The 25819-nt window shown below is 38.4% G+C and overlaps 3 protein-coding genes and 1 long non-coding RNA gene across 7 annotated transcripts in view; 3 read left to right on the forward strand and 1 right to left on the reverse strand.

Annotated features, from left to right (window-relative positions):
- The first annotated feature begins 191 nt into the window (after positions 1–191).
- LOC102221376 (UDP-glucuronosyltransferase 2C1-like) lies at positions 192–4796 on the forward strand. Its single transcript, XM_014469506.2, has 6 exons — positions 192–1161; positions 2660–2808; positions 2931–3062; positions 3154–3241; positions 3568–3787; positions 4239–4796. Exons 1-6 carry the CDS (start codon positions 444–446, stop codon positions 4519–4521), a joined length of 1590 nt encoding a protein of 529 aa, XP_014324992.2. The 5' UTR covers positions 192–443; the 3' UTR covers positions 4522–4796.
- Positions 4328–5475, reverse strand: LOC111610259. Its single transcript, XR_002753550.1, has 2 exons — positions 5259–5475; positions 4328–4484 (listed from the first exon to the last, which is right to left on the reverse strand). It is a non-coding gene; the product is annotated as an uncharacterized LOC111610259 (long non-coding RNA).
- A 743-nt stretch (positions 5476–6218) lies between these two features.
- LOC102221111 (UDP-glucuronosyltransferase 2A2-like) lies at positions 6219–18094 on the forward strand. The gene is made up of 7 exons (XM_023343034.1): positions 6219–7305; positions 7399–7547; positions 7677–7808; positions 8494–8581; positions 8874–9093; positions 9455–9764; positions 16775–18094. The coding sequence occupies exons 1-6, from the start codon at positions 6873–6875 to the stop codon at positions 9735–9737; spliced, it is 1305 nt and encodes a 434-aa protein (XP_023198802.1). The 5' UTR covers positions 6219–6872; the 3' UTR covers positions 9738–9764; positions 16775–18094.
- Positions 9690–25819, forward strand: part of LOC106700291 (UDP-glucuronosyltransferase 2A3-like) — a 39102-nt gene continuing 22972 nt past the window's right edge. Inside the window, exons 1-9 of one of the 4 annotated variants that reach the window (XM_023343032.1) lie at positions 10351–10734; positions 12529–13259; positions 18332–18333; positions 19292–19919; positions 20018–20166; positions 20266–20397; positions 21566–21653; positions 21993–22212; positions 23050–23395. In XM_023343032.1, coding sequence (XP_023198800.1) covers positions 10694–10734; positions 12529–13259; positions 18332–18333; positions 19292–19919; positions 20018–20166; positions 20266–20397; positions 21566–21653; positions 21993–22212; positions 23050–23332 — 2274 coding nt within the window. In that variant the 5' untranslated portion in view covers positions 10351–10693 and the 3' untranslated portion in view covers positions 23333–23395. Of the gene's footprint in view, positions 9765–10339; positions 10735–12528; positions 13260–13348; positions 13498–13626; positions 13759–13936; positions 14025–14395; positions 14616–16464; positions 18095–18331; positions 18334–19164; positions 19920–20017; positions 20167–20265; positions 20398–21565; positions 21654–21992; positions 22213–23049; positions 23396–25819 lie in introns of those variants that run through there. The other 3 variants (XM_023343026.1, XM_023343025.1, XM_023343029.1) reach the window with 3 other exon arrangements.

Consider the following 25819-nt stretch of genomic DNA (forward strand, 5'->3'; position numbering starts at 1 on the left):
TTTTGGAAAAAATTTCTACTTCTGAATATTTTAGTTATTTAATAAATTACCTTAAAAAACCGAAATTGATAGAAAGGATATAAGTTTTATTTATTTTATTATTATTATTCTATTTTTTTTGGGAGGGGGGAAATATATATGTAGCATCCCGATCCACACTCCATTCCAGTAGATGGCGGTAATGCACATCAGTAAGTTGCCTGCCAACGGCCATAAAAAAGAAGAAGAAGAAGAAGAAGAAGAAGAAGAAGAAGAAGAAGAAGAAGAAGAAGAAGAAGAAGAAAACACCACGGCTGGTTTATCTGCAGACAGCCTGGGGTGATCTTGTTATCCTACATCATTCGGTACAAAGAGAAAGTCAGAGTTCATGTGGTTAATAAGTATCTGTACAGTCCACCTCTTAAAAAGACCACAGCTGGTTTATCTACAGACACACGGCCGCCATGAAGCTGCGTCTCTCTGTCTGCGTCCTGCTGCTGCTTTGTGCTGCAGAAAACTCAAGTGGAGGGAAGATTTTGGTGTGGTACAGTGATAACAGCCACTGGATCAACATGAAGCCGGTACTGGAAACTCTGGTGGACAGAGGACACCAGGTGACGGTCCTGGTCCCGAGCACATCGCTGTTCATGAACAGCAGCGAACCGTCTCGCTTCCAGTACGAACTTTTTGACGTCGACGTCTCATTTGAAGATTTAGAAAAGATTTTTGAAACTATTATTCACTTCTTCGTGTATGAGATGGATTTTATGAACCCCTTAGAAATTTACATAAAATTTTATAATTTAATGAAGAACAATAAGAACATTACTTTTAAGTTTTTGGATGGCGTTCTGAAATCAGAACCCATCATGAAGAAGCTGAAGGAGGGAAACTACGATGTGTTATTTGCTGATCCGATCTACGCCGGCAGCGACCTGACTGCGGACATTTTGGGAATTCCTCTCGTCTTTTCTTTGTGTTTTTCCTTGGCAAACAACTGGGAGAGGATGTGTGGTCAGCTGCCTTCTCCACCCTCCTTCGTCCCCGGTGCTGCTAGCAAACTCACAGACAAGATGGACTTCTCAGAGAGACTGTCGAACTTCCTCTTCTACGCTCTGCAGGACGTCATGATAGATCAAATAATGTGGAAAGAAGTTGACGAATATTACTCTGAAATCAGAGGTAATCAACTCATTAGTAATTTCAGAGTATTAAAACTAGAAATAGAAAGGTTTTTTTTTATAGATTTGTAAAAAAAATATTTCCAATCAATTAACCAATATCCTCTCAGACATTCTTTTAGTGTTGTAGTTTACCCGCCATCCTGAAGAGGGCGCCGCTGGTCATCCAGACTATTGTTACAGAATTAAAGATGGCGGCACTGTCCCAGAACGATTAAGAGAGACGGTCGAAGGACCTCGCTGCAGCAAACAGAAAGGGGCGGGAATGGACCGCTGGCAGTCTCATACCTTATTTGGAAATGGGACCATTGCACTCCCGAAGTGAAGGGGGCGCTATTTCCTATATTATCCGCGGTCTCCCGTTTTTATTTTATTTTTTAAATCTGTGCTATATCTTCACCTTTGGGAAGGATTTTCAGTCTCAGCATGTATTTGATCTCTTTTATTTACTTCCACGCAGCTCACAGTTTTTAACAAATTCTGTACCTTTTGGTGTACTTCTAAATCTGCTCCTTCGTCACCTCTTTTCGGCCCTGCTATTGGCTTGGGGGTGGTAACAAAACTAATCAAATGCTATTCCTAAATCAGAATACCACAAACTCTTAATGGTTTAGTAAAATATTATTTACTATTCATTTCGGCATTTCTGGCACCGTTAAAGATAAATTATCTTATAAAACACCACATATTTTAATTTTCATAATATAGGAAATAGCGCCCCCTTCACTTCCGGAGTGCAATGGTTCCATTTCCAAATAAGGTACGAGACTGACAGTGGTCCGTCCCCGCCCCTTTCTGTTTGCTGCAGTGAGGTGAACTAGCAAATAGAGGCCTGCAAATGCACTTTATGTGGTTCTGTTTTGAAATATGAAGATTTAATTAACAAGCTGCTTAAGTTTTATCTTTAGTAGCGCTCAGTCAGCCGTGATGCGTGGCGGAGCAGCGGGTAGTGAAAACAGGAAGGGGGGGGAATAACGCGAAAAATTATAAACTGATGTTAAAAGACATCATGCTAATAAGCAGATGGTCGTTAGTTAATGCACTTCATGGAGCGAAGTTTTAGTATTCCTTCAAGAGTAAGACATCTTTTTGTTAATGGGGATTTTAACTATTTCAAATATTCTTTTCATATTTTATTTTTCTTTTCAGCAACCTTTAAGGTTCCTGTTTTATTATACCTTATAAATACGTATGTTTAATAATGTGAGAAAATCACAATGTTCTGTTTACTAATTTAGCAATACAGATTAAGATTTAAATATTTTTTTATTTATTTGATTAAAGTCAGCACATTTTTGAAACATTTAAACCCTTTATGTTATGGAAACCGCCTTCTTGATGCAAGAGAAATCTCAAGTTTTTAAGGAAATGACTTCTCATCAATAAGGTCAATCAACTTTAGATTAACTCATTAATTGATAGCTTGCACCTCAAATAAAAAATTTTCTACAACATAGAAACTTTTAAACCTTTGCTTTTTGTTGTGTCCACTATATCAGGAACACCCACCAGTGCCTGTGAGTTGATGGGAAAGGCGGATATCTGGTTGATGAGAACCTACTGGGATTTTGGTTTTCCTCGTCCACTCCTCCCCAACTTTAAATTTGTTGGAGGGATCCACTGCAAACCAGCTAAGCCTTTACCAGAGGTGGGGTTATAATCCACCAATTCAAAAGTTATCTTAAGTTTTGAAATAAATAATCACAAACAAAATATAGAATAAAAGCCAACTAACTGACCTATTGACTGAAAAATTTAGTTATTTTGCAGGAAATGGAAAAGTTTGTTCAGAGCTCTGGAGATGCTGGGATTGTTGTCTTCTCTTTAGGATCGATGATCAAGAACCTCACCACAGAGAAAGCGAACCTGATCGCCTCAGCGCTCGCTCAGCTTCCACAAAAGGTAAAGACATTTTTTTTTTATAAGATTATCTGTTTAAAGCATTGCAGAGTTTTTCATTTTTCATTTCATTTTTTTTTTCATTCATTTTTAGGTGCTGTGGAGATACAGTGGACAGAAACCCCAGACTCTGGGTTCCAACACCAGAATATACGACTGGATCCCACAAAACGACCTGCTGGGTGGGTAAATAAGAGAGTCTATAACATTTTAGCATCATTGGTGCTAAAAAAACAAAACAAAAAAAAAACGCTAAATGAGCAAAACACCACTGTGCAACGACAGTTGTGACACTGCAAAGAACTTTTCCAAATGTTTCAATTGAAAATTGTTATTCTGATTGCTACACAAATGGATCTTAGATTTGTTTGGTTTGCAAAGATTCATTATTTTGATCCAAAGAAATAGGTCAGAAGAAATGCAAATATTTTAAATAGCAGCTAATTTGAGTTGATCCAGCATAATTTTATAAAAATTAAATATGAATGTTTGATAACATTGTTTTCAGGTCATCCTAAAACCAAAGTTTTCATCACTCATGGTGGGGCAAACGGGATCTATGAGGCCATCTACCACGGCGTTCCCATGGTGGGAATCCCCATGTTTGCTGACCAGCCAGACAACATGGTGCACATGGACGCCAAAGGAGCTTCACTTACTGTTAAACTGAACTTTATGACTATTGAGAGCCTCAGAGATGCCGTAAACATGGTCATCAACAACAAATCGTAAGTAGTTTTGTTTTATCATATACCATTTATAATTTTTAAACCAAAACTATTGTTTTGATCATCATTCTTGATCAGTAGACGAGGGAATGTTGACTGTAGATGAGTTATGGTGTAAAGCAGTTAGATGTATCACACAGAGCAGAGGTCTGTGGGTCATTTGTGACTCTTGGAATAATTATGTGCAGTTCACTATTAAAACTTAGTAACAATACAAATTGGCCTTATAGGTCAGGCAGTATATGAGGATGAAAACGTTTTTGTTTTAATTTTGGTGTGAAATGTTTTCTCTAACCTGAGAATTTAAAACCTTATGTACAACATAAAATATTTGGTTTATAGTTAATAGTATCACAAACGCCAAGCTTAATTTACACAAACTTGGAAACAACTATTCATTAAACATAGTGAAATATTGTAAGCAATGTCTTTTTAACTCATCCATCCACAGCTACAAAGAAAACGTGATGCGACTGTCCAGAATCCACCATGACAGACCCATGAGTCCTCTGGACGAGGCCGTCTTCTGGATCGAGTTCACCATGAGAAACAAAGGAGCCAAACACCTGAGGGTCCAGGCCCACGAACTCACCTGGTACCAGTACCACAGCCTGGACGTCCTAGCCTTCCTCCTTATTATAGGTCTGCTCCTCATCTTCATCCTCTACAAGAGCTGCAGCTTCTGTTTCAAGAGATGCTGCAGCAGAAAACAGACAAAGAGAAAAGCTGAGTAAAAACAAAAAAAAAGATTAATCGCTTTTGTACAATAAAATCTAAAAAGAAGAAAAAGACATTTGCAATGTGTCATTTACATTGCTATTGATCATAGCAATGTGTAATTTTTTAAATATATATTTTAAAATTATGAATTATTAATACTAATGAAAGAAAAATAAGTATTTCCTCAAATATTTATTCCAAGATTTGATCTGAACTGTCTTGATAACTCCGGTGTCCTCATGAAAGCTTTCCAAGGGCGACAGTAAAGAACAGCTTCACATTACAACCACCGGTGTGTTTCCTTCGTCATTATTTCATCTTTTTCAGTAACTCTCTTCTCTGCTGGTGAATCTTGGGTTTCTGCCTCCTCTTTGGCTCTAATCTGAAACAGTCAAACTGAGTAAACACTTCTGACTGGAGGGCAGGTCCGAGGTTGAAAACATTATTCAATGAACACCCTGAAACACTACAGACTCCATCAAAAGGGATTAAACCAATATTCAAATGTGTTATTGTTTCTTTGGACCCAGTTTCATTCAGGAAAGTAATCTGCATGGGTCATGAAGGGGACAAAGTGCCCACATTTGAGGATTTCTAAGACTTTAGGTGCTGAAACAATCAGAAGTGACATTACCCTAGAAACACTGATTCCCAAAAACTCTACTCTTCCTGAATATTCACAAACCACAGATAACTCTCCACCGACTGTCTAAACAAAATCACGATGAGCTGAAACAAATAAGTTGAGTACCTTCTTCAGGTTGGACTCTGCCAATTGAAGTAGTTCAACTATCTTGGCTTCTTGATCACAACTGAGCCAAAAAGTTAAGTTCTCATTTCACTGGTCCATGTAGGTTCCAAGTCTAACATATTCTTCAGGTATGGATCGTGGCCAGAAGAATGAGCTCCCAGTCGATGAGTAAAAGTATTTTCTCTACGGTGGCTGGACTCAAACTTAGCGATGAGATGAGAAACTTGTCGTCTTAGTAAAGCTATAAGCAGAGCTGCTGCTTTTCAGATTCTTCTTCTGTTTTGTCTGCTTTTGTTTTAAATTTATTTAGTTTGTGTATAACTTGTTTATTCTTTTATTACACTACGTTCAATAAAGTCTAACTACTACTACTCATCATCCAAAGAGGGAGCTGAGGAAGTTCAAGCATTCGCTTTGAGAATCAAACTTATGAAGACAAATGATCAAAAGTAAAAATCAACCGCTAAAAGATAATTTACTGTCGATAGTGGAAGCGGAGGTGTAAAATTTGACAGGTAATCTTCCTTGGTCAATTTTAGAAAATAGTTTCTTTTTAACACTTTTTCATAACCTGATAAAAAGTATTCACTCCTGGGGCGTGCCGTGGTGGCGTAGGGGATAGCGTGGCACATACAGTATATGGGGGCCTTGAGTCCTCGACGCGGCCGGCGCAGGTTCGACTCCCGGACCCGGCGACGTTTGCTGCATGTCTTCCCACCTCTCCTTCCCCCTTCCTGTCGGCCTACTTTCGTATGAGAGACAGTAGAGCCCACTAAAAAGACCCCCTGGAGGGCTAAAAAAAAAGTATTCACTCTCCTGTTGATGCCAGACAGATTTATGCTTGAGCTTATTGTATTTCACCCTCCTGGACTTCAGAGAGGGATCAGGAACATATAGATAAGGACAGCACTCCCTCCTGGGTTCAAAGGTCAATTTTTGTCAACTGTCTAACTGAAGACTTACAACGCTGCTCACCTAATCCAGGCTGAAGATTCCCACATCTCTGCTGAGATACAGCGGTGTGACACCTCTCATTGGCAACACCGATATAAAAGGTAGAGACTCTTCATCTAGTTAGAACAAACACTGAGCGCTGGTAGGAATGGTTGCCACTGGAAGATGATTTTACAATATTATTCAAAGTTAAAAATTGAAAACACTCACCTACTCACTATGCTATGTATTAGCCTTTATTTCACAACAGTTTTTATTGGGTCAGCCTGTTATCTTGCTTAATTTGTACAAAGAGCAGCAAGTCAGAGTTCTTTTAGTTAATCAGTAAGCTGTTAAAAAGACCACAGCTGGTTTATCTACAGACACACAGCCACCATGAAGCTGCATCTCTCTGTCTGCGTCCTGCTGCTGCTTTGTGCTGCAGAAAACTCAAATGGAGGGAAGATTTTGGTGTGGTACAGTGATGCCAGCCACTGGATCAACATGAAGCCGGTACTGGAAACACTGGTGGACAGAGGACACCAGGTGACGGTCCTGGTCCCGAGCTCATCGCTGTTCATGAACAGCAGCGAACCGTCTCGCTTCCAGTACGAACCTTTTGACGTCGACATCACAGTAAAAGATTTAGAAAAGATTTTTTAAGACATTATTCACTTATCTATGTATGAGTTGGACTTTATGAACCCCATTGAAATTTACATAAAACTTTTAGATTTAATAAAGAAACACATGAAGTTTTTTCTTAAATTCGTGGATGGAGTTGTGAAATCAGAAACCATCATGAAGAAGCTGAAGGAAGGAAACTACGACCTGCTATTTGCAGACGCAATCTACACCGGAAGTGGCCTGACTGCCAATATTTTAGGCATCCCCCTCGTCCTTTCTTTGCGGTTTTCCTCGGCTCATCACTGGGAGAGGATGTGTGGTCAGCTTCCTGCTCCACCGTCCTTCGTCCCGGCTGCTATGAGCAAACTCACAGACAAGATGGATTTCTCAGAGAGACTGTTCAACGTCCTCTTCTACACTCTGCAGGACGTCGTAATAAACCAGTTCATTTTGAAAGATATTGACAAATATTATTCTGAAGTCAAAGGTAAGAAACCCATTTGTAATTCCAGACTATTCGTTTTTTTTAAAAAGTGAAAACTTCAAAAATCTTTACTTTTTGTTGTGTCCGCTGTATCAGGAACACCCACCAGTGCCTGTGAGTTGATGGGTAAAGCTGATATCTGGTTGATGAGAACCTACTGGGATTTTGATTTTCCTCGTCCACTCCTCCCCAACTTTAAATTTGTTGGAGGGATCCACTGCAAACCAGCTAAACCTTTACCAAAGGTATAGTTATAATCAATCAATTCAAAAGTTGCTTAAAGGCCTGAACTAAACAAATAACCAGCCAACAGAATACAGAATTTAAAACCAACTAACTGGCTCAGTGACTGAAAATATTACTTTTTATTGCAGGAAATGGAAAAGTTTGTCAGAAGCTCTGGAGATGCTGGTATTATTGTCTTCTCTTTAGGATCGATGGTCAAAAACGTATCCACAGAAAAGGCGAACCTGATCGCCTCAGCGCTCGCTCAGCTTCCACAAAAGGTCAAGAAAATCCATGTGACAATCAAACTCTGCTCAGGGTCAGGGGAGGTAACACAAAGTCTCCAGGTGGTAAAAAAGGATTTAAAAGGTTTCTTACAAGAAACATTGGTGACAGGAGGTACAACTCAAACCGATAAACAATCAAAACCAAACAAAGATTTGGTAAGCTGGGTAAAATATATCTACTGAAAATAAAACATTCAATATTTCTAAACTACCACAAAACAATCAAACAAAACATGGTGGAGAAGCACCACCCAACCTGCAACTAATGCTGGTTTCAAACTGCAGAAATGTCTGATAATCTAACAGATTGTTAGATTATCAAATTGAATAATCTGATTGAAACATTGATTGAACCATTTAGCATAATGGTTCAAAGTCTAAATGATCTTCAAAAAGCAATGATGGAAGTAACAAAGGGTTACCTGAACAGTCAGTCCAAAACCGCCTAGTGAATAAAGAGCATTTTAAGGTGCAGCTGATCCATTAAGCTGCACCAGGAGGTGCAGGGCAAAGGTTCCCAATAGTCTGGGTGTGTTGCAATGGTTCAATCTTTATTTCTTACAAAGTAAACTTTTAAATATGTAGAATATCCCAAAAATCAAGATTTGAATGACTTATACATACTTCGTTTTAAAATCATGATATATCAAATCATCAAACCGGTTTTGACCATTTTTAGGTGCTGTGGAGATACAGTGGCCAGAAACCCCAGACTCTGGGTTCAAACACCAGAATATATGACTGGATCCCACAGAACGACCTGCTGGGTGGGTAAATAATAGCATCCATCGCATTTTAGCATCATTAGAGTTAAAATAAACAATGATAAATTAAATAGTCAGAAATGCCCCATTGCAACATTTCTTAACATTGCTAACATTTTTCTAAGTTAATTTTTTCTAAAAATTCATTATTTTGATGCATAGAAGTATCTCAGAAGAAATGTAAATGTGTGTAGTTATGCATTTAAAATAACTTTATGTGACCCTAACTGGCTTAGTTTGATTTCATCCAACATAATTTCTATGAAAATTAACTGATAATGTTGGTTTCTATCAGGTCACCCTAAAACCAAAGTTTTCATTACTCATGGTGGAGCAAACGGGATCTATGAGGCCATCTACCACGGCGTTCCCATGGTGGGAATCCCCATCTTTGCTGACCAACCAGACAACATGGTGCACATGGAGGCCAAAGGAGCTGCAGTTACTGTTAAATTTAACTTTATGACAACTGAGAGCCTCAGAGATGCCCTGAACATGGTAATCAATAACAAATCGTAAGTAGTTTTCTTTCCTTGTGCAACATTTATCATATTTATGGTAACAAAACATACATTATTTATTGATAGGCAAATGAAAAGAATTGCCATGTAGTTATGTTATAAACAGATGTCCCATATACAACAGGGTCAGTGGACCATTTGTGACCCTTGAAATGATTTTGTGCGGTCCACATTAATAATTTAGCAACAGTAAAACTGTGGCCTTCTAGATCATTTTTTCTTTCAATTTTGGGACAAGATGCTCATTGACTTGAGAATTTTGAAAAACGATATAAAAAAAATTTTGGAAAGAAAAACCTAAGGTAAATAATAAAGTACACAGCTAAGTTATTTATTTTCCCTCATCCATCAACAGCTACAAAGAAAATGCAATGCGACTGTCCAGAATCCACCATGACAGACCCATGAGTCCTCGGGACGAGGCCGTCTTCTGGATCGAGTTTACCATGAGAAACAAAGGAGCCAAACACCTGAGGGTCCAGGCCCACGAACTCACCTGGTACCAGTACCACAGCCTGGACGTCCTAGCCTTCCTCCTCATTATAGATCTGCTCCTCATCTTCATCCTCTACAAGAGCTGCAGCTTCTGTTTCAAGAGATGCTGCAGCAGAAAACAGACAAAGAGAAAAGCTGAGTAACAGACTGAAGTGAGATCTACTGTTCAGGTGCTTTTCTAAAATAATAAAGTATTTGCAGGTGTTCATGGAATTGCAGTTTTAAATTGTACAAATATTAAACATTAAAACATCAGGATTGAGGACACATAAAAATAAGTATTCTCATTAATTATATCGTTTTATTCTCAATACAGCATTTCTCAAATTCTGACCAACTCAAGTATGATTCTGCCACCACCATGTTTCACTGTGATGCCAACCTAGAATGCCACTTGAAAGCAAACAGGTTTAGATTTTAGGTGTTTCCACATCTGACAGTCCAGTAGACTTGGGTTTGATTAGGAACCAAAACTGCAACATTTGTTAAATTTTCAGCTGGTGCAGTTCACTTTCACACTGCACTGTGTCAAACCAACCAAACATTTAAATAAAACCTGTTCCAGCGCTCGCCTGTGGTGGCGCTGCACCAAGAAATACTAAAGGAAATGACATGAGAACCTTAGAAGAAGACTGAGAGTGCCACTTCCTTCTTCACGAAAGGTAAACAAAGGTGAAATTATGTCAAACTTTAGTAATTATAGGATTTTGCTTTTATTGTTGATAAAAGACCACAAGCCATTTCTCCCTCTAGTGCATAGGTGTCAAACTCTGGCCCGCGGGCCAAAATTGGTCCGCAATGTAATTATATTTGGCCCGCCGGTATAATACGGTGGCAACGCTGTGACGCCGCATTCACCGCTTATACTACAAATCCCATAATGCTCTGCTATTTTTTGGCGCGTCAATCAGGACAGAGGCAGACACGCATCCTCCTGTGTCAGTAGCACTTATGGTAGCGGACATGGAAGTATTAGGAAGGTGGTGATCCGTCTTCTTGCGCACTCCTGCGGTTGAAAGTCCCGGCGCACCCCGCATCTCTCCCCCAAACCACACTGCGACCTCAAGCTACAGCTGTCACTGTGTTACCCTACCAAAAAATGGCAAAAAGAAAGACAGAAAATAGAACTTTTCTGGACAGGTGGGAGACAGAATATCTGTTTACATATGCATGTGAGCAACTTTTCTCCTCAATGAAGATGACGAAAACGTCTCACAGGAGACGCCTGACTGACGAACATCTTTGTTCGGTAATGAAGGTTTCCTCAGCTCAAACTCTGAGCCCCGACATTGATGAACTGGCATCCAAGAAAAGATGCCAGTTATCTGGCTTGGCCGCATCAGAGTAGATCAGTGTGTCACAAAATGAGCAATAAATAAGTTTTCTATGCACCTTTTCTTGTTACTCCAAAGCCTAAATGGTTTATTCATAGTTTATTTAATTATTTATTCATAGTTGTTATGTTATTTTATTTTCGAATTTATTAGCCTGTGTGCAAAGCTAATTTTGACATTTACCTCAGAAAGGAGGCATTCAATTTTTATTTAAATTTTATTTAATATGCCATTTAAATGTTTTATTATTATTTTTAGCAACTCAATTATGCACGCCTGCACTTTTAAGTTATATAAGCCTTGCTTGTTCAATATTTATTGTTAAATCAAAATTTGTTTGGGTCCATATTAAAAGATTCATTTGTTCAACCTTGGCCCACGGCTTTATTCATTTTAAAATTTTGGCCCACTGTGTATTTGAGTTTGACACCCCTGCTCTAGTGATTTGGTGTGGTTGTATCTTCCCAAAATGCCTTGCATTGTAGTCTACTTCCTGCTTTAGGAGCAGTCTCTGGTCCACTTGTGTCCACATATGCATTGGAACTGAGCCAGAGTTCATTTCAAATGAACTAAGTTCTCTTATTTGGTCCGCATCAGACTTTCTTGGCAAACGAACTAGAGTTTGATTAAAGCGGATTTTAACAGGTGTGAATGTTGTGACTCCAGCCATCAAGGACTGACTATAGAAGGTCGGTGAGAGAGCTTTTAATCCCTCAATTCTCTGCATTAACACAGTTTCAGTTTCAACAGGAAGAGTTTCACAGCATGAATGTGACACCAGGTTAATAAAACCTACATCCTAAAACACACTCACCCCCTTTTTTCCCTCTAGTTGGTCATGAGAACGGCGTTGAGGAGACTGAAACTATTTTCACTTTTGAAGTTTCAAACGCGATGATTCAACTTAAGAAAAACAGCAACATTTAAAGTTTATGATATCAATAATTAGTATTTAAAGCTATCATGAGAAAATCTAAAAGATTCTTACTTTATAAATAATCAAAATAGTACAATCAATACAAAGAAACCTTTGACACATAATAACCGGCATTCTGACAAAACTCTTGTGCATAAAAACTGTGATAGTCATAAAAAACATTCAAACTACATAAGTTACTGGACGCCACCTGCATGGAAACAGTGTATTACAACTAGATCTTTAAGGCCCAACAAGTACATTTTTGGGCCAGTTGCTTTTCCAGTTGAAACATAAAATCTGTGGTTTTCATGTGCATTGTATTGCCATCAAAGTACTACTTAAAAAGATTCAAGTCTCAAAGAGAAACAAGGTAGACAAATAAGATTTACTCTAGCTTTCACCACACCTTAAGATTTGGAAATCATCCAAAGCTGACGTAATGCAGAGATTCAACTTTCCTCTCACTGAACGTCAGCAAAGAACACACCTCTTTCCCTCGAATTAGAGGTGTGTCTAGTTACCTTTGCAGCTGTTACTTTTTCTCTTACTAGCAGCTCTACAGGGCTCAGCCTGTTATCTTGCATTATTCAGTATAAAGAGCAGTGAGTTAGAGTTTGTTTAGTTAATCAGTATCTTTAAGGTAAAGCTCATAAAAATCAGGCTGTGTCTGGTTTTCTACAGTCACACAGCCACCATGGAGCTGCGTCTCTCTGTCTGCGTCCTGCTGCTGCTTTGTGCAACAAGAAGCTCAAATGGAGGGAAGATTTTGGTGTGGTACACTGAGGCCAGCCACTGGATCAACATGAAGCCGGTACTGGAAACTCTGGTGGACAGAGGACACCAGGTGAAGGTCCTGATCCCGAGCGCGTCGATGTTCATGAACAGCAGCGAACCGTCTCGCTTCCAGTACGAACATTTTAACGTCGACGTCACAGTAAAAGATTTAGAAAACCTTTTTGAAGATGTTATTCAATTCTCCTTGTATGAGATGGATTTCATGAGCCCCTATGAGATTTCTGTAAAATTTTTTGATTTAATGAAGAATAACATAAATGTTTCTTTAAAGTTTTTGGATGGCGTTGTGAAATCAGAAACCATCATGAAGAAGCTGAAGGAGGGAAACTACGATGTGTTATTTGCTGATCCGATCTACCCTGGCTATGACCTGACTGCCGATATTTTGGGCATTCCTCTTGTTCTTTCTTTGCGTTTCTCCATTGCTCATAATCTTGAGAGGATGTGTGGTCAGCTACCTGCTCCTCCTTCCTTTGTCCCCGCTGCTATGAGCAAACTCACAGACAAGATGGATTTCTCAGAGAGACTCTCCAATGTCCTCTTCTACACTTCGCAGGATATTTTAATAAGACAGTTCATGTGGAAATTGATTGACGAATATTACTCTGAAATCAAAGGTAAGCAATCAAAGGTCAAAGTTAGGATTCTAAGTATCCAAAATTAACATGAAAACTTTCAAATCTTTTGCTTTTTGTTACTGTATCAGGAACACCCACCAGTGCCTGCGAGCTCGTGGGTAAGGCGGATATCTGGCTGCTGAGAACCTACTGGGATTTTGATTTTCCTCGTCCACTCCTCCCCAACTTTAAATTTGTTGGAGGGATCCACTGCAGACCAGCTAAACCTTTACCAAAGGTATAGTTATAATCAATCAATTCAAAAGTTGCTTAAAGGCCTGAACTAAACAAATAACCAGCCAACAGAATACAGAATTTAAAACCAACTAACTGGCTCAATGACTGAAAATATTACTTTTTCTTGCAGGAACTGGAAAAGTTTGTCCAGAGCTCTGGAGATGCTGGTATTATTGTCTTCTCTTTAGGATCGATGGTCAAGAACGTATCCACGGAAAAGGCAAACCTGATCGCCTCAGCGCTCGCTCAGCTTCCACAAAAGGTAAAGAAAATTCAGAAAAAAGATTGTGTTTAAAGCCTTGTAGAGTTTATTTAACCAACTTTCAACCATGTATGCTACCCCAAACATTAAGTTTTGTATGACTCACTCGTTCTGTGTTAAAAACATGAACAAAGCATCAAACCACACGACTGAACAACAATTTTTTGACCATTTTTAGGTGCTGTGGAGATACAGTGGCCAGAAACCCCAGACTCTGGGTTCAAACACCAGAATATACAACTGGATCCCACAAAACGACCTGCTGGGTGGGTAAATAAGAGAGTCCATCAGATTTTAGCATCATTTATGTTAAAATAAAAACCATGCTAAATGAGATATACAGAAACACAGCACTGCATCGACAATTGTGACTCTGCTAACTTTACTTTTGTTCAAAATGTTCAACTGAGAATTTGGCCTTAGCTTTTAATGACACACAAATATATATCTGTATAGCTATGATGGATAAGACTCATTACTTTGATGCATGCATGTAGCTAACAAGAAATATAAATAAATGTAGATAAGCAGTTATTCAAAAAAAATTTTATACAAGCCTAGCAAGAACTTAGTTTGAGGCGATCCACCATAATTTTCATGAAAACTACTAATGTTTGATTATCTCGGTTTCTATCAGGTCATCCTAAAACCAGAGTTTTCATCACTCATGGTGGGACAAACGGGATCTATGAGGCCATCTACCACGCCGTTCCCATGGTGGGAATCCCCATGTTCGGTGACCAACCAGACAACATGGTGCACATAGAGGCCAAAGGAGCTGCAGTTAGTGTTAAATTTAACTTTATGACAACTGAGAGCCTCAGAGATGCCATAAACATGGTCATCAACAACAAATCGTAAGTCGTTTTCTTTCCTTATGTGAAAGTTACAAATTTTTATATATATTTTCAATGTATCAAATCAAACATGCATCAACACACAACAGTCAAAGGACGTATATCATCAATCAGGACTAAGTTTTGAATCCTGAACTCAATTTTTAAAGGAAATTTGACCAAAAGAGTTTTATGTACTCAGTCCGTTTAGTCCAGATTTTGGGGGGATTCTGATGGAGAATGACAACTTTTCAATGACATACAGTATATGTTGTGTATAATGTTTGTCACTGGATAAATCAGTAGTAGGAGAATCCAATTTAAATCATTTTCTAGAGATAGCTTTCTTATTTGCAACAAGCAACATATTCTATATTTTTTATCTGTATCATTCTAGTTAGACATACATCACCCCAGTACATTGTTTCACATTTGAAGGAAATTTTAGCTCCAAGTATATTATTAAAGTGTTCACACTGGTTGATTATAACCTGACAGCCCCAGAAGATATGAAAGTAACTGGCAGCAACATGCATATCCTCTACCTTGATGGCATTTTTGTATGGGAGTGATAAAGTATCTTTGTGTCAGACCCTGTTGTTGTCAATTGTAGTTGGCATATTTTGATCCAGCTCTCCTTTGAGATACTCGTATTTCCCACCTTTTCTTTATACTTTCAGAGCTGTCATGTTTACTTTCCTTGAATCCTTGTGTAACCTGGATATATTATAGTTGTATAGTTTAGACTTGTTAGTGGTAGGAATACATGTAAAAAGCCCAAATTCTTCTTTTCAAAGATTACTTTCAGGTGTCTAACCTGCAAATATCTGTAAAAGTCATTCTGAGCTAAACCATGTTTATTCTGAAGGATCTCACAACTCGAAAAAGCCCCTTGTGAATGAAAGAGTAATCGGTTAGTAATCCTTTTGGCATTGATTTTTTAAAACATAATCCTGTGTATTAGTCGCAAACTGCACGTCGTAAGCACACCATCTCAAAACAATTGAGAGGTGGTGACGCCTTTTGACTGTTTATTTCCATGAATTTAACAACGAGTCAACGATGAAGTAATCACTAAGTGTTGCAGTATTGTCATGACTGGCAAGTCTTTCATAACACTTACAGATTATTAGTTTAAATAGTATTCCTTTCCTAAATTATCCCTTTTATTTCTGTAAACTGTTTGCTGTTGATGTACTTGATGTTCCATTCATAAATGTTTCTCTGATGTTGTTAAACATTCATAAGTATTTTTCATGAAAATTATAGTGGATCAAGTCAAACTAAATGCTAGCTAGGCTTATATAATTTTTTTTCAATAACTGCTTACCTACATTTATTTACATGTGGGGCTTACCGGCATATTTATGATGTTTCAGTTTGCCATCATTTACAATGGCAAAACAAAAAAACAGTTCGTGAATATCCATAACCTGAACGTTAAATAGTCATCGTCATACTTTCCTGTTTTTTAAATTTTTCTTGGCCCAGACAAGTCACTGAAGCTTTAGGTACTGAAAATCTATTCATTTTCTCATAGGCCCTATGAACTTTGCTGAAAATCTGCAGTCAATTTTTGTGCTTTATTTTGGGTCCACACTTTGAAAAGCCCAACCCAGGGCCATTTACAAGTTTAATTAAAACTCATCAATTATTTCGTCAACTGATGAGGTTGAGTGCGCAAATGCAAAAATGGCCATTGAGTTACAGTGGAAAGCAGTTAGATGCATCACAATAGGGGTCTGGTCAAGAAGTTCTCCAACTTGAGATCTTTGAAAAAAGAATGCAAATAAAAGTCTTGAAAAAACAAACCTAAGGTAAACCATAAAGTACACAGCTAAGTTATTTATTTTTCCTCATCCATCAACAGCTACAAAGAAAACGTGATGCGACTGTCCAGAATCCACCATGACAGACCCATGAGTCCTCAGGACGAGGCCGTCTTCTGGATCGAGTTCACCATGAGGAACAAAGGAGCCAAACACCTGAGGGTCCAGGCCCACGAACTCACCTGGTACCAGTACCACAGCCTGGACGTCCTAGCCTTCCTCCTCATTATAGATCTGCTCCTCATCTTCATCCTCTTCAAGAGCTGCAGCTTCTGTTTTAAGAGATGCTGCAGCAGAAAACAGACAAAGAGAAAAGCTGAGTAACAGACTGAAGTGAGATCTACTGTTCAGGTGCTTTTCACACAGAATAAGAATCTATTTGGTGGTTTTAAAGTGTACACATTTAAACAACAGCAAAAAATAATCAGGACTGAAGAGAAATTAGTGTTGATTATTATTTTTTAGTAGTTTTGTATTTTGCTCCTTATTCCATTTCTCAAATTCTGAGCAACTTTCCAGGTCCTGCTGAAAAAATGACCAAATTATGACACTGCCACTACCATGCTTCAATGTGGCACCATTGTGAAAAATCTAGAATGCCTCTGACAGAAAACCGATTTATGGACTGGCTTCTTTTAAGAAAAAACCAGTCCATAAATCGGTTTTCTTAACCGCGCTTAAAACCATGAACTATTTTCCCAATCACATTTTCACTCTGTCATACTAAATCATGTATTAAATGCTTCTTTTCTTTTCAATTTATGTATAAAATGGTATTACTATTATTAGTAAACTGAACCCATGTTTTTAGTGTGCTTTGCTTTCGTTCTGTAGTGTACAAACAAAGCTTCAGCAAAGCTGTAAAAATGACTGCATTTATTGACATTTCAGACACTTTTATTAATAATGAGATTAAAATTTTTATGCTCATTTCCATTGCTGCTTTAGCTCAGAAAAATTAATCATATTATTCAAAATCAGTCATAAAAATATTGTGTAAACTCTCAGTTTATTTCTGGTAATTATTTAGTTTTTTGTTTTCATGTCTACTAATGTTAGATTATTGAGAGGTGTCATGTTGGACTGAACAGCCAATCAGAGATGGACTAATGAGTAAAACTTGAGATCTAAAAGTTTTTGATAACTCAGGGGTAAAGCACAACCCAAACATGGAGGCCTTAGTTCTCGACGCGGCCGCCACAGGTTCCATTCGCAGCCAGATGACCGTTGCCCCTTGTCTTCCCGCTCTCTCATTACCCACTTTCCTGTCTAACCACTTTCAAATAAAAGCCACTAAAGTCAATAAAATCTTTAAAAAAAAAAGCTGGCTTCCTGTTAAGCACAATGGTCGGTGGTGGAAATTTTTTATTATAGGGTAATATAGTTTGACTTTACTAGCCTGATAGTTGTTATGATGTTTTGCTTTCCCAGTGGGTAATTTGTCAGAGCAAACTCACTGGATTGGTTTTGCTGAATGACCTTCAGTAAAGCAAAAATCCACACCTTCACATCATTTTCATGATTTGATTTTGTTCACCCTTTTACTGTCCCTAAAAATCTCTGCTTCGGCCTGCTAGTAAAGTTATTTTTAGTTACCTGCTCATGGTTAACTGTTTTGTAAACTGTCAAATCCTGCTTATGGTATAAATAAACCTGACTGAGGAATTTTCATCCAACAGTGTCAATGGATTTTTGTCCCACAACAGCTCTTAGACCCGAGTAAACCGAGACAGGTGGTGTTGAGTGCTAGCGTTGCAGTCTCTGTAGATCCCATAATAAACATAAAGTCAAGTTTCACACCATGTACAGTACAGACCAAAAGTTTGGACACACTTTCTCATTGAATTCAATGAGAAGGTGTGTCCAAACATTTGGACTAAGGTGTCTTTCATTTCTCGCTCCACGCAGACGTCTTCCTAACAGACACGATCTTCACCTGAAACGGAGCAATCAAATCAATGAAGACTGAAATTTTAAAATGGAAGTCCTCTACCAGCTCATCTACTGGGTTACAGCATAGAAACGAGGTGGAAGAGTAGATTTCATCAAAAGTTTGAGCTGTGTTGTTTTGTTATATCCCTTTTGCTAGATGAGTAAACAGAGATTGTGCTTTCAAATACAACAGAAATTATTAGACATCAATTACACAGAAACTGGAAATATTTACACCCTTACTGATAATCAGGTCCAGAGTTTTCATCAATTCTGTGTTGCCTGTTTAACATGTTGAGTCAAACCAAAGTTTTGAAGTATATCAGACAGCTTTTTTGCCCCTCTGTCTTGGGGGGTTTCACCATAGGTGTTGAAGCTTCCACAATTATTAACCAGTTATAGTCAACACCTGTAACAGGTAGGAGTTCACTGAAGTCATTGAAAAATTTGGCACAGAGCTCACGCATGGAATTTTACCTTGATTCTCAAAGATTCAAATTTGCCTAGGACAATGCTTTTACAGTTGAGTGAGTCATTCAATATTATACCACAAAATACGTTTTGTTGTATATTGCATACATTTTTGGGTGAAGGTGCACTGCAAAGCATTTGTGCTTGGGGCAGCCAAAAGGTTAGCAATGGCACTGGGTGTGTCTACATAAAGACAGGAAGTTATCTTTGCAGTCGTTGCCTTTTGCCTTACTAAAAGTTTTCCAGGGGTGAACTGTTATCATGCATTATTCTGTACAACGAGCAGAAAGTCAAAGTTCATTTAGTTAATCAGTATCTTTAAAGTAAAGCTGTTAAAAAGACCACAGCTGGTTTATCTACAGACACACAGCCACCATGGAGATGCGTCTCTCTGTCTGCGTCCTGCTGCTACTTTGTGCTGCAGAAAACTCAAATGGAGGGAAGATCTTGGTGTGGTACACTGAGGCCAGCCACTGGATCAACATGAAGCCGGTACTGGAGACACTGGTGGACAGAGGACACCAGGTGACGGTCCTGGTCCCGAGTGCATCGATGTTCATGAACAGTAGCGAACCGTCTCGCTTCCAATACGAACCTTTTGATGTTGACGTCTCAGTAAAAGATATAGAAAAGAATTTTGATGATCTTCTTCACTTCTCCATTTATGAGATGGATTTTATGAACCCCATTCAGATTTACATGACATTTATAGATTTAATTAAGAACAACATGAACATTTCTTTAAAGTTTTTGGATGGCGTGGTGAAATCAGAAACCATCATGAAGAAGCTCAAGGATGGAAACTACGATGTGTTATTTGCTGATCCGATCTACCCTGGCTATGACCTGACGGCAGAGATTCTGGGAATTCCTCTTGTTCTTTCTTTGCGTTTTTCCTTGGCTCATTACTGGGAGAGGATGTGTGGTCAGCTTCCTGCTCCACCGTCCTTCGTCCCGGCTGCTATGAGCAAACTCACAGACAAGATGGACTTCTCAGAGAGACTGTTCAACGTCCTCTTCTACGCTTTGCAGGATGTCGTAATAAGCCAGTTCATGCTAAAAAATATTGACAAATATTATTCTGAAGTCAAAGGTAAGTGTCCTATTAGTATTTTTGAGTATTCAAATTTTTCAAAATGACCATGAAAGCTTGAAAATCTTTTGATTATTGTTATGTGTCCACTGTCATAGGAACACCTGTTACCCACTGTAAGATGCTGGGTAAGGCGGATATCTGGCTGCTGAGAACCTACTGGGATTTTGATTTTCCTCGTCCACTCCTCCCCAACTTTAAATTTGTTGGAGGGATCCACTGCAAACCAGCTAAACCTTTACCAAAGGTGGGATTATAATCCACCAATTCAAATAATCAGCCAACAAAATTCTGAATTTAAAACCATCTAACTGGCTCAATGATCGAAAATATTACTATTTTTCAGGAAATGGAAAAGTTTGTCCAGAGCTCTGGAGATGCTGGGATTGTTGTCTTCTCTTTAGGATCGATGGTCAAGAACCTCACCACAGAGAAAGCGAACATGATCGCCTCAGCGCTCGCTCAGCTTCCACAAAAGGTCAAGAAGATCCAGATAAATGATCATGTGTTGAAGACTTGTAGAGTTTATTTAGCCAACTTTGAACTATGTAAGTCAGGGGTTTTCAAAGTGATGGAGAGTTGATGTTCCATTCATACATGTTTCACTGATGTCATGGGGTTTACCTGCTTTAGCTATTCGTAGCACCTCATGATGCTTCAGCTGCCTTGTCATTTAGTGTTTAGAGTGTGACCTGCTTTCTGCTGTGATCGCAGTTCATTTAGCGTCCGGTCAAAAGGTTCCCAGGGTTTGTCAGACCACATTGTCAGTGGAGCATCTTCAGATCCAACCCAAACCTAAACAATCAACTTCAAACTTCCTTTTGTTTTGTTAGCCCAGACTCTTTCTCCTTACTGATCACAGCTTTAGGTCCTAAAGATCTATACATTTTGTCTCTTCAAACCATAGGCTTGGTGAAGTTGGCTAAATGATTGCATTGAATTGTTCTGGTTTATTGTTTCCCCTCAAATGGCTCCTGCTGTAGAGCTCTGGCGCCCTCCAGAGGCAGAATGCCCCACTTCTAAAAGCTCTGATGTAGGTTATCCCAGACATCAAGATTTGTTGTGTTGCTGGCATCAAAAGTCAGGGAAGGGAAGTCTGGGTCAGCAGCAAGTGGCACATAGGCTGCAGAGCAATGTGTATCCAGTACACACTGAGGGAGGGGAGACAGAAGCTACCATGTTGAAACGGCCAGAGATCATTTATCCTGAGATGCATTTCCAACAAATACAATCAACAGTGTCTTGAGTACTCACAAAGACACAAAAAAATACCTGCAAATATTAAAATAGAGATAAGAATCACGTTTGTTTTTAAAAACTGAAAAATATTGTATCAACATAATTAAAAAAGTTATTTATAAAAGAAAATGTTGGCTTCAATTAAAATAACCAAACAGACAAAAGCATTTCGTCTTCTTACAATGATTAACATTTTGGCAGTTAATGTTATGGCATGCTCAGACCTAGAACTACATTATTCCTGGCAGACCTGCAAATAGTGCCCTCTACTGATAAAAAGTTGCATGTACACAATATAAAAGAAACAAAACAGCTAAGAATACTTCTGATTAGTGATACTGTTTTAAAGAACTTTTCCTGTAGCCATTGCTCAACCCTCTACAAAAAACCTGTTTGACCATTTTTAGGTGCTGTGGAGATACAGTGGCCAGAAACCCCAGACTCTGGGTTCAAACACCAGAATATACGACTGGATCCCACAGAACGACCTGCTGGGTGGGTAAATAATAGCATTCACAACACTGTAGAATAATTTATGCTAAAATAAAAAGAAATGAGATACAGGAGAAACTACACTGCAAGTCCAGTTGTGACACTGCTACCTTGATTAATTTCCAAATGGTCCAACTGAAAAACTTTTTTCATAAGATAATGAATTATGGAATATTAATTATTTTTGATGAATAGAAGTACGTCAGACAAAAATGCAAATATGTGTAGTTACTGTAATTTATTAAATCTGATTTATAGAATCCTAACTTGTTTTTTGTTTGATTTGATACAGAACAGTTTTCAAGATAATTAATAATGAATATTTGACAACGTTGTTTTCAGGTCACCCTAAAACAAAAGTTTTCATCACTCATGGTGGGGCAAACGGGATCTATGAGGCCATCTACCACGGCGTTCCCATGGTGGGAATCCCCATGTTTGGTGACCAGCCAGACAACATGGTGCACATGGAGGCCAAAGGAGCTGCAGTTAGTGTTAAATTTAACTTTATGACAACTGAGAGCCTCAGAGATGCCCTGAACATGGTCATCAACAACAAATCGTAAGTCATTTTCTTTCCTTATGTGGCAACACTCAGGTTTATGGTAACAAAACACGCTTTATTTATCCTTACTGGGTAGAATGACCATGGAGTCATGATGTAAAGCACAAGCAAAACCCAACATTTTGGCCTTCTGGTTCAGGCAGTAGAGATGTGTGACTCTACATTAGTATCAATCCAAAACCTAGTAAATAACAGGGGCACTATTACTGATAAATGCTTTTTAGGATTTAGGTTTGAAATATTATCAAACTTTTGTTTTTCCCTACGAATTAGTTTGTTAAAAAGTGGGACATAATTTGGACAAAACTGTAACAAATGTTTTGTAGGCTTCTTCTTGTCGATAAAATACTTTAATATATTGACATGATGAATATACAACAGAAGAACAATTAGTGATGATTTAATCTTAAAACAAAGTGCAAATTAAAAGAAAATTGTTTGTGAAGTAGATATGAGAAACTAATATATAAAAATTAAATTAAATTTCAAGAGGAAACACGAAATTAAAATATCGATCCTATACTGATCAATACTAACTTTGTATTGAACCTTTCAATATTTTTGATCAATCAGTCCACCTCCATCAGAAAGATAATTCAAATAAACACTTCTTATCATTTTGAGGCAAAATTTTTGCTTTCTGAGACTTTTAATAAAGAAGAAAAATTCTTTAATGAAAAACTGAAGATGTAACATAAAGTTTGTGGGTTTTTTGGTAAATAAACCACAAAAAACAAAAATCATTTACACAAATGCTAACTTGGAAGCAACCATTCATTAAACTTAGTAAAATATCCCAAGCTCTTTAATTTTTTTTTCCTCATCCATCAACAGCTACAAAGAAAATGCGATGCGACTGTCCAGAATCCACCATGACAGACCCATGAGTCCTCGGGACGAGGCCGTGTTCTGGATCGAGTTTACCATGAGAAACAAAGGAGCCAAACACCTGAGGGTCCAGGCCCACGAACTCACCTGGTACCAGTACCACAGCCTGGACGTCCTAGCCTTCCTCCTCATTATAGATCTGCTCCTCATCTTCATCCTCTACAAGAGCTGCAGCTTCTGTTTCAAGAGATGCTGCAGCAGAAAACAGACAAAGAGAAAAGCTGAATAACAGACTGAAGTGAGATCTACTGTTCAGGTGCTTTTCTAACATAATAAAGTATTTGCAGGTGTTCATGGAATTGCAGTTTTAAAATGTACAAATATTAAACATTAAAACATCAGGATTGAGGACACATAAAAATAAGTATTCTCATTAATTATTTCGTTTTATTGTCAGTACAGCATTTCTCAAATTCTGACCAACTCAAGTATGATTCTGCCACCACCATGTTTCACTGTGATGCCAACCTAGAATGCCTCTTGAAAGCAAACAGGTTTAGAATTTAGGTGTTTCCACATCTGACAGTCCAGTAGACTTGGGTTTGATTAGGAACCAAAACTGCAACATTTGCTAAATTTTCAGCTGGTGCAGTTCACTTTCACACTGCACTGTGTCAAACCAACCAAACATTTAAATAAAACCTGTTCCAGCGCTCGCCTCTGGTGGCGCTGCACCAAGAAATACTAAAGGAAATGACATGAGAACCTTAGAAGAAGACTGAGAGTGCCACTTCCTTCTTCACGAAAGGTAAACAAAGGTGAAATGATGTCAAACTTTAGTAATTATAGGATTTTGCTTTTATTGCTGATAAAAGACCACAAGCCATTTCTCCCTCTAGTGATTTGGTGTGGTTGTATCTTCCCAGAATGCCTTGCGTTGTAGTCTACTTCCTGCTTTAGGAGCAGTCTCTGGCCCACTTGTGTCCACATATGCATTGGAACTGAGCCAGAGTTCATTTCAAGTGAATACCGTATTTTCTGCACTATAAGGCGCACCACATTATAAGGCGCACCTTCAATGAATCGCCTATTTTAAAACTTTTTTCATATATAAGGCGCACCGCATTATAAGGCGCATAGAATAGATGCTACAGTAGAGGCTGGGATTACATTATGCATCCATTAGATGGAGCTGCACTAAAGGGAATGTCAACAAAATAGTCAGATAGGTCAGTCAAACTTTATTAATAGATTACAAACCAGCGTTCAGACAACTCCGTTCATTCCCAAAATGAATAAGCAGCTGTTTTATTATTTTCCCCGAGGTAAAGTAAGTGACGTGGTATTTTCGTGACACAGTTTATCTTTTAATAACAGCAAGGTATAACATATAGTGGAGGGGAACTTTTCCTTGATTCAATAAACACGTAAAAAACAGTCTGATACTGTTACGGTAAATCAAACGTTAGTGCAATTACAATATATATCCACTTCCGCACCATTGATTTGTTCATGTTAAATTCTCTCGCTGCTGCTCTATTCCCGTGTTCTACTGCGTGACTGATCGCCTTGAGCTTAAACTCTGCTCAAGTAAGCGTGTCTCTTAATAGGGGCCATTTTGGGGTCTTTACACAAAACCCAGTGTGCACCGCGCACTTCTTCTACGGGGGAAAATGAAGTCGGTGGCTGCTTACCGTAGTTGCGAGACCTGTTGTGGCTCAATATTGGCCCATATATAAGGCGCACCGGATTATAAGGCGCATTCTCGGCTTTTGAGAAAATTGAAGGTTTTTAGGTGCGCCTTATAGTGTGGAAAATACTGTAAGTTCTCTTTTTTGGTCCACATCAGACTTTCTTGGCAAACGAACTAGAGTTTGATTAAAGCGGATTAAACAGGTGTGAATGTTGTGACTCCAGCCATCAAGGACTGACTATAGAAGGTCGGTGAGAGAGCTTTTAATCCCTCAATTCTCTGCATTAACACAGTTTCAGTTTCAACAGGAAGAGTTTCACAGCATGAATGTGACACCAGGTTAATAAAACCTGCATCCTAAAACACACTCACCCTCTTTTTTCCCTCTAGTTGCTCATGAGAATGGCGCGAAACAAACTATTTTTCACTTTTGAAGTTTCAAACATGATGATTCAACTTAAGAAAAACAGCAACATATAAAGTTTATGATATCAATAATTAGTATTTAAAGCTATCATGAGAAAATCTAAAAGATTCTTACTTAATAAATAATCAAAATAGTACAATCGGTACAAAGAAACCTTTGACACATAATAACCGGCATTCTGACAAAATTCTTCTTGTGCATAAAAACTGTAATAGTTGTAAAAAACATTCAAACTACATAAGTTACTGGACGCCACCTGCATGGAAACAGTGTATTACAACTAGATCTTTAAGGCCCAACAAGGACATTTTTGGGCCAGTTGCTTTTCCAGTTGATACATGAAATCTGTGGTTTTCATGTGCATTGTATTGCCATCAAAGTACTACTTAAAAAGATTCAAGTCTCAAAGAGAAACAAGGTAGACAAATAAGATTTACTCTAGCTTTCACCACACCTTAAGATTTGGCAATCATCCAAAGCTGACGTAATGCAGAGATTCAACTTTCCTCTCACTGAACGTCAGCAAAGAACACACCTCTTTCCCTCGAATTAGAGGTGTGTCTAGTTACCTTTGCAGCTGTTACTTTTTCTCTTACTAGCAGCTCTACAGGGCTCAGCCTGTTATCTTGCATTATTCAGTATAAAGAGCAGTGAGT

This window comes from Xiphophorus maculatus, chromosome 12 (assembly GCF_002775205.1).
Source record: "Xiphophorus maculatus strain JP 163 A chromosome 12, X_maculatus-5.0-male, whole genome shotgun sequence".
Classification (NCBI taxonomy): Eukaryota; Metazoa; Chordata; class Actinopteri; order Cyprinodontiformes; family Poeciliidae; genus Xiphophorus; species Xiphophorus maculatus.